The following is a 13,242-nucleotide window of genomic DNA, read 5'->3' on the forward strand; positions in this document are numbered from 1 at the left end:
AAATGTCAATTTGCTTATCCCACACAGTGAGGCATGTGAGCGTCCTGAGGCAGACCTCTCGGAAGGGAACAAGGTCAAGTTCCCCAGGAAGCTTTTTCACCCCAAAGGACAGACAGGAATGTGCTGCCTCTATGATTCCATGGCTAGATAGAATCACAGATATGTTTATCATTCCATTACAATTCTTTACACTCTAGACCGAATGTTCTCAAACCACTGCTTTAGAGAAGATCTCAATGTTTTAGTAAAGTACAAACATCATCAGTCTAGTGTTATTGTGTCCGTGTGTATGTTCTGGATTAAGGCACTTTTTTTTGTTTGGATTACAAATCACATTACTTGATAAATATCTGAGAAAAATGGGAGTTGGGTGAGTTGGAAATGAAATTAGACTTTCGCTTATCCTACGAATACAATCCTTCTAAGAAAAAGATTCCTTCAAGTGTTTAGTTTTCTAAATAACTTTATAATGGAGCAAAACCATGCTCTTGTAAAAAGAGCCAAGGTGCTTATTCTGGTATAATATTCCCTTTTGGTCAAACAGAAAAATCAACAATAAGGTCATCAATTTTCTCAGCAATACCCAAGTCCGTTTCTGCTCCATGTGTCATTAATGTATTTGTTTACCCCATTTTATCAACAAAGGATTTTTTTTCTTCTGCCAGAATCATTAACATTACTTTAGTTCCATTTTTTCAAGGGATATTAATTGAAATAGTGTAGAAAGGTTATCCCTGTCCCCCCCAAAATTCACCTTCAATATTCGATACATAAACACTGTGTTTTCTCCTGTATGTATCTCTTTGGACTGGCAACAGTTGACAATACTTCCAGCATAAGATGTCAGCAGTTTTTCTAACCCAAATGACTAAGGCCTTTGATTTCAGAGCTGGATTTGCTTATATTGGCATCTAGATAATACAACCTTAACATCTAATTTCCCGATGTTAAAAAATAGTCAAATCCCTGCTTCTTTAATTATAATAAGAGTACAAAACATATTACCTCAAAAGCTATTTCTATGTCTAAAACTTTTAAGGCACATTTTTCATCCAATAATATAAACACATTCACTACAATGTATCTGGTATGTTAACTCACACAAATTCTACTTCCTTTATCAAGCTTGAAATAAGGTTCTTCTTAGGTGTAACACTATTCTGCCTTAATATGCAGGGAATCTCAAGTTTTAGGCAAGATTTCCCCAGAAGGAAATCGTGGTAACACTGACTTACCTCCCAGAATTTAAACAGTTTGAAAATGTTTTCTTGCTCCATCTCTGTATTTAAAGAATTACTCATAAGGAAGTTGGCGGTGAGCTGGCCCAAACCTGGGTCACTCAGGGCAGGAAGTGGCTGAGAATCCACAGCAGATTCTAAAATGTAAAAATCTGCTGGCCACTTTGGCTAAACATCCCAAAGACCACCTACTCTACCATTCCCTCCCAGCTCTCAGAGCAGAAATTCCCCACCAGAATGGGTAAGAAGGAGGTTGCTTCTGATGAAACACAACCAAGGTAACCGTCTGGAGTTTATGGACATTTAACATATGCCAGAAAGAAAATTATACATTTTGAATATTATAAACATGAAATAGGCTAGCCCACAGACCACCTAGGGCTCACTCACAGATTATACCATAAACCCACACTACAAGAACCATCCAAAATGTAGGCATTTTGCTAGGTGATATTTTTACTAAGTGCAGGAAGAATACACATAAAACTGAAGCAATCCTGGAAATGATCTGCTAGACTTTACGCAGAAAGTAATAATATCTTGAAACCAGAAAATAAAGTCTCTCTTTTTAAAAGATCTGACACCTGTACTCTAAAATCAAAATAGAGTAAAATAACTTAAATACCTTAAAATAACTACACAAATGCACACTCTGAGCATTTCAGTAATGGGAGCCCAGGCTCACTGATAAACATGAAAAGAAGCCTCACAATAATGAAGAATAAAAGATTAGAAGACCTCAATTAGTGGTAATAAGAAAGGATTTAAAATATTTTTAAATGTTAGATAATTTTTAAGGACAAAGGTACTACAACTAATAATGTAATGTTTCCAGAACTAATTCGACTAATTTTTGTGACAACAAAATAATGGTCTAAGGCTACAATCTCTATTTTGCTTACTGAGTTTATTGGGGGTGACGTTGGCTAATGAAGCCACACAGGCTCCAGTATACACCCCACAGAACACCATCACCTGCACAAAGCATCGCGCACTCACCACCCAGTCAAGTCTCCTTCCATCCGGCTCACCCCCACTCTGCCTGCCTCCACCGACCTCCGCCCCCCTTGCCCTATCACCATAGTGTTTCCCGATTTAGTCAGCTCAAACTTGTCCCCCCTATAACCTCAAAAAACTCTAAATAACATGGTTTGTAACAGAAATACTGAAAATAAATCATCCTTGAATACTTTTAGATTTTCCCCAGTGTACCACAAATCACATCCAGAAACCCAAACAAAACAATCACTGAAATGTTTGAGACCTGCCACGGAGTGCGAGCTGCCGGACAAGAAAAGGAGACAGAGCTAAGCGGACAGCCCGCGCTCCGTCTCCCTGCTCCCTGCTCGGGCGGCGCTGCCCTTTCAGACGTCCTACGCCAGGCACGCTCCAGGTGTGAGTCACTACAGGCCGGCAGTAACACCGTAACAACAACAACAACATAAATAAAAATAGGCCCTGGTTAGAGGGAGAGGATTCATTTACTGCCGCCTGCTGAGGTACATCTGACCGCCGGGAGCAGGAAAGCTATTAGCATCCTGCAGTAACGGGTGTGGTGGTTTTCAAACAAGGTATTTTCATGATGGACACAATGTGGACTCAGCAAAGTTTCTCCTTCAAGAAAAATACAGCTTCTATTTCAAAGAGCTCTGATTAGGCTTAATACCATTAGGAAACCATCAAGGATCTGTGCTGTTGTTACTGCTTTTAACTATCAGTTACTTTCTAAACCAAAAATTGTGGGTAGTTAACTTGACCGGCAGTCGAGGTCTGGAATGCAGGAGCAAATCCAAGGTGCAGACGAGCTTCAGATGTGGACCGGCCTCCAGGAGCTGGGGAGCCTTTTAGGTTGTCAGGTCCTAGCCTTTCTCATCAGCACCATTATCATTGTTATGACTTACTTGTCTGTCATTTATAAATAAAAATTCATTTCCTTCATCACATTCCCCCCGAAAAGCATTGAATACTACACACTTTTAGGAATCCTCGGTAAGTTTTATTAGTGGCATTGTAAATCAATTACAGTCAAAAACCAAACTAAACAAATCTACCTAATGAATAAATCCTCAATCACTATTAACTGCCTATATTTGGTAGACAACTGTTCAAAAAGTCAACAATATTAGTTCCCTTTGTAAATTAATTACCAAAAATATAACTGTTTTCAATTTCCGTAATACAAATATAAATTAAATAAGGTTCAAAAGACCACATTCAACAAAACAGTCTATAAAACAAAACTAATTTCAAGAGTTGTTCAATTTACTTTGTAGCATTTATTTTTATTACATAAAATTATTTAAAACAGTATGTGTTTTTTGTATCATACATGAAAGTTCATATCCAGATGACTTTTCTATCAAATCCTTATTCTTTTTCCATTGTCAAAATGTTAATTTTCACTCCGGGATAGATTTTTCTTCCTTGGCAATTCTTTTTGTTAGCCCACTGAAATATCTCTCACGAAAGGAGTTATGACCTTGGTATGGCAGACACTGACCACTTAGCAGATCTGAATACTGGTCCCGGTTCTGGTTGGTTGGAAAACACAGAAAACAAAGATGTTTGTGTTAATTTCCTTAGTTACCCTGTAACCAAAGCAATCGTTTACTTTAAAGCCATATCTCACTCTCTGGAGCACACTTGTTTTTCTATTGTTGTTTCATTCCCTGAATTAGAAACAAGCCACCACTTTATATATGTCGTCTTGCCTGGGTGTCCGGAGTGTTTTCACCTGCTCCACCTCATCTGATCCACACAGCCCCCTGCACAGAAATGACAAACACTGTTTACTGAGAACACAGAGACCCAGCGCGGACAGATGACCGTTCCAGGCAGCATGAGCCGAGACCGACCACATGCACCTTCTGATTCCTAGTTCAGCACAAACTGACATCATCCACAACTGTAAGAATTATCAAATAAGAAAGCTTCTATTCCAACGGTATATAACAAGTTATTGCATTTGGATAATGTCATACAGGCAAATCAAACTGCTCAGGAGTGCACATACATTCAGTTAACAAAATAAACTACACCTGGCAACTTCAAGTTACCCCAGTGACTGAAGATACAAGCGACTTCCCCACTGGCAAACTCAGGGGCAGGTAAGTGCTTGACCGACACCTGACAATCTGCACGAGGATGGTACGGCTGCAGGCTTCGAAGACTGAGACAGGGGACCAAGAGTCAGCTTCTCATCCAATGCCACTAGCCCTCTCAAACCGCGAATTAAAATCTCATCTCCCATGTACTTCTATAAATTTATATTCCACTGCACGTGGGTTAAGATGCTTCTGAGAACAGGTGTGGAGACACAATTAGAAAACAGGAAGCCTAACTTTTTATCCTGGTTCCAGTAGCAAAATGGTATCTACAAACACATCTGGAAAATAACAATCCTCAAAATATCTTCACATTTTTCCTTATTCCTGCATGAGATGCGAATATTAATCTTCCCTAATAGCTAACATTAATAAAAAGCCCAGACATGCCCAAAGTAAAATTATGTTGGCTGATTTGTTAATTAAGAAACTATTTGCCATCAAATTTTTTAAAATGCACAAAAATCAAATTATTAAACATGCCCAGATTTTCTGATTCATCAAAAAAAAACAAAAAACAAACAAACAAAAAACAACCAAAAGGTGGCTACTAAAATTTCACGTCACTAAGTATATCACAGTTCCAAATCCCTGGGAGCACATACACCCATGCCAATGGTTACTGACTGCAGACTGTAAAATCTGGTCAACCTGGAGGTATGCAATTAAAGAGTACCTAATGAAAGGCAGTATTTTCTGGGCATTTATTATGGGCCCAAATCTATACGAAATACTTTAAATGCACTATCTAACACAATGAAACCAGCTCTCAGGGATACATACACTATTGTCACTAGATACAGATGAGGAACTGTTTAAGAGGACAGGCCCAAGATAAATGACAGAGCCGGTAAATGACAGAGCTAGAATCTGAATGTGGGTACATCTGACCCTAGAGACTACACTGTTAACTGCAACATAATAAGGGTTTCTCCAAAAGAACTTTTTCCCTGACTCGGGAAGGAACAGTATCTCTGGGAAGAAACAGTATCTCTGGGAAGGTGATGGACTAAGACCTACCCAGAAATGAATCAAGTGGATCACAAGTGTGAGTCACTAAGTTCTAGTACCAATGAAGGTGTATTTCAATGACACAAAATTTTCATACCAAGAGGAGACTGAAGGAGCACAGGGACGCCTAAAAGATACCACATGCCTAGAGGTACAGGCGACTTCCGAGGAGGACTCAGTCTTGTCCCCATCCAGGCCTGTAATGGGGACAGGAGCAACACAGAACTTGGCACTGAGTTCCAGCACTCAGCCTTGGTGCGTCAGCTTTTATCAAGTCTGAAGAGTCCAGAATATTTGTCCAATTCCTGAACTACATTAGCTTAATTCTGGAAGAAATGTTCTTTAGTTTTGGTTACATTCAAAGCTAAGTTTAGATGCTGACATCTCTCCTGCTATTTGACTTCTCACAGCTCTCTCCCTCATTCCTAGTTATCATAACCAGAATCCTGGGTCAAATCCCTGCCCCCTTTCTTCTCATACTAATCAGTCTGAAACTCTCAGATTCTGCATCCTAAGGACCTCAAGTCCACTTCTCCTCTGTCCCATAACTCCAGTACTGTAGTTTAAGCCTTCCCCATTTCTCCTGTTTTTTACCCGAATGGCGAGTTGCCCTGTCTTCAGTGGTTCCCTCTGCAGTCTACTCTTCATACTGAGACCAAACTCTACTTATTAAATGCAAATCTAATATGCCGGCATTTCTGGCTAACATCCAAATGGGTTTCAGCGTCCCCTAATCCTGAGGCTTTCTCCTGATGTCCGGGACACAGACTCAACTGCACATCAGTGTGCTGAATGTCTTCTCCCTTTGCTCTCCTGCACGTGAGGCATCAGCACCCTGTGGGCAACGAGGTCCTCACCAGCTTTGCCTTTTGTCCTCTTCTTCCTGGGATTCCGCTAGGCCATGCAAAACCAGCTCCAATGCGACAACTGAGGACAGGCTGGGGACTGACTCAGGCTCAGCTGCTTGTACACCTAGCAAGCCACAGCTGCCTAGAAGTTATGCAGCTCACTGGCGGAAGCACAGCACAAAGGCCACAACACAGTGGGAAATGGACTTTGTCTCGGACCAAAGAGAGAACTTCACGAAACAGCTTGTCTTTGACAAGAAGGACATTAACAGGGCAAACTGGTCATAAAGAACAGAGAATTATAAAGATTAGAGTCAGGGACATGAAATGAACAGAAGCAGCCTGGAAAACCCAAAAGTAATGATATATACTAATTAATGGCTATCTAGAAAATATGTACTACCTATATGACATTCTGTGAACAGCTCAGACCTCAAGATTTCCTCAGAATAAAGTAAAAGCAAAACAAGCCCCTAACAAACTGTGGGTTGAGTTCTACAGGGATCCAGTGGCAGAGAAAAACACACTACTGGGAATGTCGGAAAGAATATCAACCTTAGAAAAGCCACCTCTGGGGGGAACCCTCTTTTCTGTATCTCTCAGGGAGTAGAGAAAACTCAACATGAGGTGTGTACTTCAGTCCTCTGCTGGAACACTTCCTCCTGTCAGACTGAGTGCCCCTGACTGTGAAATAAGACATTTACGACACAAGCTCCTGGAGAAACCCAAAGCTCCAAATCCCTCGTGCCTGTGACCCAGGATGTGGACAGAGCCATTCTGTTACTGTGCAGCGAAAGTTCTGCTTCAGGGGAAGCCAGATGCTCCGAGGGCTCTGGCTATCATCTTCATCAAAGTGGAAAAGTCACGGCTCATAAAATGTCCCCCATGAAACAGTCAGTGTATCTATGGGCTAACACATATTACCACATATATACCACACAGGTCAATATCACATGCCTATGAGCAACACACATTTCCCGTGTACCCTGGTCTGCATGCAACATACTGCTTGCAACATGCAGAATTTATGTTGCCTCAATGCTTAAGAAAACGGCTAACTTCTTTCTTCTTTCTCTTTCATCCTATCTTTAGTTCAGTTTACTAGGGCTTCAGTTTACACTTGAGATGATGATATCAACTCTACATATTTTTCATCACCTTTTCATGCCTCCTCTCTATTTGCATTCCCTGCCCATCTCAAGCAAGACTATCTGCAGATGTTTTTCCAAATCAGTATCTTGAAGGCCAAAGTGCTCGCTCAAAAGGACGAGAGCATCCTCGACAAACACAGCCCCTGACATTCTGCAGCGACTCAAACTTGTCCCAGTCCCAGCGTTTGGCTTCTGGTTTTCCTGACACTTCCAATTCTGTCTACCAGTATATCTACGTGTCACAGACCTTGAGTTCTACCAATTTTCAGCAAGTTACACTTCAGAGAAAATAGGAACACATAAAGAATTAGGAAATGCCAAGAAAGAAAATGCTGGCACTGAAAGATTGCAGACCACCTTCCTCAAAGTTCATAGCTCCTGGCTGAATATTGGAGCATTGTAGTAACTGAAGAGATATCAACAAAATATTAGGTTGTTGACCGTACAGTCTACTGCTTGTCATCTTTTTATAACAAGAAATTAAGAGTTTCTTAATTAAGAGTAGGGAAATTTGTGCTACACCATGGAAATGCACAGCTTTCAGACCCATCACTTACTCTTGTAAGACAAACAGCAATTGTAAATATAGCAAGAAATACACAAGTTCTGATTCAATAAAGTAACTAATAAATATTTACAACTCTGTGTTTTCTACAAATCTATCATAAATTATCTGCCTCTTTTCACAGCCGATTACTATCTAAATTTTGCAGATAAGGGAAGGGAGACTGAAGGAGTTTAAATAATCTGCCACAGGTCCCCCAACTAGTAAGTAGCACTGGCAGAATTGTAGCCTAGATCAGACTCGAAACTCGTGCTTCTCCCACCACACTTCTTTTCTCCCTGTCTCTCTCTCTCTTTTTTTAGTAGAAACTACAACCAAACAACGGTTAAAGAGTGAACGTCCCACATGGTGGACCGGTGAGTCCTTCAAAATGGAGTCTGACACCTAGAGGACATTCCTCACTGAGCGGCAACATTGTGGTAGCACTTATTTCACATCGAAACTCTCAGACAGAACCCCTCTAACCACTGGCCTGCCCAGCCAATTTCCTGTCCTATCAGTACTGCTAATTCTAAACATAAACCACTCCAAGAATTTTAACACACTTGCCAAAGAAACCAAAGGAAGCCTTTCCAATTGCAGTGAACTTATATGTGTACACTGCCCTCTGCTGGCAGAAGCAGATTAAATCCTTCTCCACAGTATTTCCTGATGTGGGTGAAGATAGTTGAAAACTGGGCTGACCATACCTCCCACTGACTGTCGGGGGCGCTCTCTGTCCCTCGCTGTTTGAGTCCTGACTTACTATAAACATCTAGAGCCACAGAGCACCAGCACGGCCAGGATGGCAATTTTTCTTCAGGGGGCATGAGCATTTATTTATTCATCCCATTTTTAAGAGAATGATGTGGAAACATACAAACACATATTTTCCTTGGTGACTCTAAAGTGAATTGCCATCTATGGCCAGCCTGGAATTGCAAAGTAGTCTCCAGAAAAAGTACATAAACTAGACCTTATTCAAGTTATTCCTTAATTATTTTTACAATTAACCCTATATCAAAATAGAGCATTGTAAAGCCCCCCCAAAAGATATTAAAAGGCAAGTACTTCAACCAGTTATAACTTACTAACTTGAAGGGGAACAAATTCTTAAGAAAGAAACAAAACTCGGTTCTGTAGTGCCATTTGAAATGGACACTGTGAATGGAACTAATGATGGGCTGGATCATACCATGAGAAACATGCATGTAAGTGTCTCCCAAACGCAGCGTCATCAGTGAACTCACTGAGAACTCCTTAGGTAAGGCAATCCTTCTAGTAATTAGTGCCTTCTCCCCCAAATCTGCCATGCTTTGTTACCATCTCCTCCTTAAGCAGAGGAAAGATGTTACGATTTTCCACAGTATGGTCGTTCAGTCGCTTTTTCGGTTTGCTTTTCATGAGAAAAGAGGTCTAGATACCAAGGGATTTGAAGGTTTTTGTAACACAATTTTTATAGAGTGATGTCAGGATAATAAAACTCAGTTAATTTCCAAACAGAAAACTTTCAGCTAGCCATAATTATATGTTCCTACTCTTTCCTCGAATGGGTAATTAAAATATTGTTACATTTTATTGTTTTTTTTTATTATTCTGGGAAGATCCAAAATAATCAATAAATATTTACTGAGTGATGAGCAAAACAGTCAAGGTCTGTAACTCAGGTCTAAGGTACTAGTGGGAGACAGACGTTAAACGATACACACTCATATACACACTTGCAACTGTGATTTAAACGCCGAGAAGAGGGGGTGCTGCCCTAAGAATCTAAGGGGACACCTAGTCAGGGGGAGCGAAGAGAATGGACACAAAAGGCTTCCCTAAGGAAGGGACATCTATCTGAGACCTAAAGAATGGATTCAACTTACTCATAGAAAGATGGGTAAGAAAACATTCTGGGAAGCACAGCGAGAAAGGAAACACAATGGAGAAGACGAAGAGACTAGAAAGAGGAAGAAAGTACGTTCCAGGAACCGAAAGCAGACCGGCGTGGCTAATGCTTGGTAAACAGAAGGGAAAGCGGTACAAAATGAAATTGGAGAGACAGGCCAGGAGGAGATCGAATTAGTTTTAAAGGTTATCTGAAGGATTTTTAATTATATTCTAAATACCCCAGAAAGTCACTGATGACTTTTAAGCAGAGGAGTTTATTTATTTATATTCTCCAAGACACTCTGGCTACTGTGTAAAATACAGTGACAGGCTAAACCCCAAAAGGTGGTGAACCGGCTGGCAGACTGCTGCAGTGGCCCAGAGAAGCGGCACTGGGCCGTGTCCTTCTGGGAGAGGGGAGTGGGTAAGACTGCAGGCGGAACTGCCATCCACACTTCTGAAAGTCATCCTCTACTGCTGCCTCCCTCACCCAGTCATCCAATGGGTCATCAGCTCCTGCCACGTCTATCTCCCCCACACTCTCATTCTATCGTCTCCTCTACAACCTCCAATCCTGCCTTCGTTAGTGTAAGCCTCCCATCCCTGTGTGACCACACCAGGAGCCAACACTGGTGTCACAGGTTGTCTTTCCACAACTCACACCTGCCTGCACATTAAAGCATCGGTGACCTCCCTAAAACGTCTTCCGCTCTCCTTACACCCCTCATGGGCTTGCCAGCATCAAAAAGATAAACTTGGAACTCTTTCATGTGTGAAGACCTCAATGCTAAGGGTCCCTATGGTCTCCCACTTCATCTCCAACAATTCCTCCCCCAGAGACACAGTGTGCCACCCGTGGTAAAAGGTCTGGAGTTCCCGGGATGCACCACACTGCTCCCAGTCTCTGCATCTTCATTCGAAACGGGGGCCCCTCTCTCAGCTGAAGCACCATCTCGGGCAGGCGCTTCCTGGTGTCTATGCAGCAGCACCTCGCACAGAATCAAGCACATCACGTTGAAGTGGGTCGGGCGGCATTTCTCCCAGTGCCCAAGTTTTCTAAGGTAAAGCCTACACCTTACTAGTCTGTGGAGTCCCAACACCTCGCAAAAATGGTTCCAAAAATACACGCTGAGTGATGAAAGCCACAGTTTTTCACGCACGGAACACGTAGTCGAATCAGGGAAAGAAAACATAAACATGAAAAATACATAAATGTAAAAATGATTTGTTTTTTTCTTTTCTCATAGCATGTTTCTCAAAATTTCACCTGTCCTCAAGACCTTACATTGACATCCATTTATTCACTCCCAGCAAAATCTTTATCCTTCTTCAGAGAGAAAAAAGGAGTCATCAGGTATGAACTCCCTCAGCCTCCTCGGTCCCTGCCACCCTCTACTAGGGGGACTGCCTCTACGCCCCCATCTGTCGCTCCAGTCCCCACCCACATTCTGACTGAAGCCAAATGCTCTCTCACTGTCCCTTTACTGCCAAGGGTCACTTTTATAGAATCCCCCAAATGTTGGTGGAAATATCTAAAGATAATCATCAGTTTATAAAATTAACTGTTTAGAAACAAGAGATTTCCCCCACAAAGGCATCCATCCCTCTGGGGGTGAAGTTGAAAGCCATTCAGAAGAAAACCAAATGGCTTTTATTTGAATCACAGGTCGGGTTTAAATTGTCCTGTTTGTTACTGACAGTTTCTGACAATGAGATAATGGTTTCTCCTACCTCACTAGTATTAACATTAAGTCATTTGTATTCTCAGAGTGACAGTAGTTTACACAAAACAGCAGTTTCACTGCAAACACTCGAATACAAATGGCTTAAGAAACTTACTCCATGGTAAGGGAAAACCAGTGACGCTCTCACCATAGTGAAAAGCCACCAAACTGGCAACGCTCATCTACTTTTGTCAAGAAGCTTTTGGATGCACGAAATTTTAAAGCTGTGATACACATTCTTAAGTAAGGCGAGAGGAAGAAGGCAGAGAGATGGAAGAGGAAAACAGTGGGTGGAGTCTCTTTCTTGTGATCAGCAGGGAGTGAAAGGAGACAGAAATGACAGCGCTGAACAGAACGGGCCTCAGTTCAGCTCCAGGGTAATTACCCACGTCCGGCTTTTGTTTAGAAACCCTGCTCCCCTTATCAGAGCGCCCCACCGTTCTACATCTGTACTGGACAGTAGCTATAGAAACCACTTGTGTGACAGTTATACAACTATAAACAGCACTAGGCCGTTTACAAACCAAGGGCAAGGAGGTCAAAAGTCTGGCATCTAATACAATTAAGAGAAACCTCTAGTACTGTTCTTAATGGGAACACGGTAAGGCTGAAAATCTTCATCTCTAAATTAGGTACTGACCTATAGTCTGTACCTTTAAAAAATCATTATTCTGCAAGATACTAAATTATCTAAAGTCTATTAAAATATTTTCATATAAAAATCTTCATATCTAGAGTTCTGAAAATGAGTTGACCTTTATCAATCAAACTTCTACATTTGGCACTCAGCATCATTTCTGTCTAACTGTAAAAAAATGGCATGGATATGAACGCTGTCATGATGACACGCACTATGAATGCCTTCTACACCCTCTCTACTAAAATCTGTAATTTCACAAAATTCAAAATTTAACCTCAGTTACTAAAACAATACAGGGCCAACACACCAGATAAAAGTGTAATGACAACTTATTAGTTACTATATCTAATATTTAATTAAGAACTGTACTAAACCCTAACTAAGCAGCAAAAGATGTAAGGCCAAAACATGTCCTGGCACATACATACTCTCTCACTTTCATTTGGAGACTATTTATCTCCTAGGTGACTATTTAAAACTGTCACAATCCATTAAAAGAAAGATTAATAAAATATGTTTACATAAAGAGCAACATTACTCTGCTGAGGAGTGAACTTGGTAGCAAAATATCACAAAGGAAACAGGAAGTGATCACCATGAGAGTCAGATTAGTTAGTGGTTACACCTGCTGGGACAAGTGTTTGGGATCGGAAATAGCCACAAAAGGAGGTGCTTCTGGGGTGCTGCATCACTCAGTAATCTTGACTTTGTTGGTCATTACACAGGTGTTCACTTTGTAACTATTCATTAAACTGCACACTTACATTAAGGACAAAGAAAGAGACTTAAAATCTCAGGGTCAAATTCTTGATGGGTTATGGAGTGGGAAAAAGACACAAGTTCATGTTTGCATTTGAATAAGACAAGAAAGGTAATCCTAAATTAAATAACATGATAAAAATATATACAAAAAATACACAAAGTAGAAGATTTCTGAGATGAAAATTATAAAATAAATTCCAGAAGATTATGCCAACTCCACACATAAACTTCCCATCTCTCTAAACCATTCGTACCTTGGACGCCCAGATCATACTTTATATTTTGCAACTGACCTCTGCCTAAGGTTCTGTAGTATCAGTAAAGACTACTTACTTAAATATGTGA

General features: G+C 40.9%; 1 protein-coding gene across 4 annotated transcripts in view; it reads right to left on the minus strand.

Moving 5' to 3' along the window:
• Nucleotides 1–3,212: 3,212 nt before the first annotated feature.
• TRMT11 (tRNA methyltransferase 11) overlaps nucleotides 3,213–13,242 on the minus strand; it is a 46,055-nt gene continuing 36,025 nt past the window's right edge. For all 4 annotated transcript variants that reach the window (XM_037045806.1, XM_037045805.1, XM_037045807.1 and 1 more), the window contains one exon: nucleotides 3,213–3,769. In XM_037045806.1, the coding sequence (XP_036901701.1) occupies nucleotides 3,638–3,769 (132 nt within the window). In that variant the 3' untranslated portion in view covers nucleotides 3,213–3,637. The remainder of the gene's footprint in view (nucleotides 3,770–13,242) is intronic.

Source organism: Sturnira hondurensis, unplaced genomic scaffold, assembly GCF_014824575.4.
Source record: "Sturnira hondurensis isolate 20B ecotype Veracruz unplaced genomic scaffold, ASM1482457v3 Scaffold0004474, whole genome shotgun sequence".
NCBI classification, from domain to species: domain Eukaryota; kingdom Metazoa; phylum Chordata; class Mammalia; order Chiroptera; family Phyllostomidae; genus Sturnira; species Sturnira hondurensis.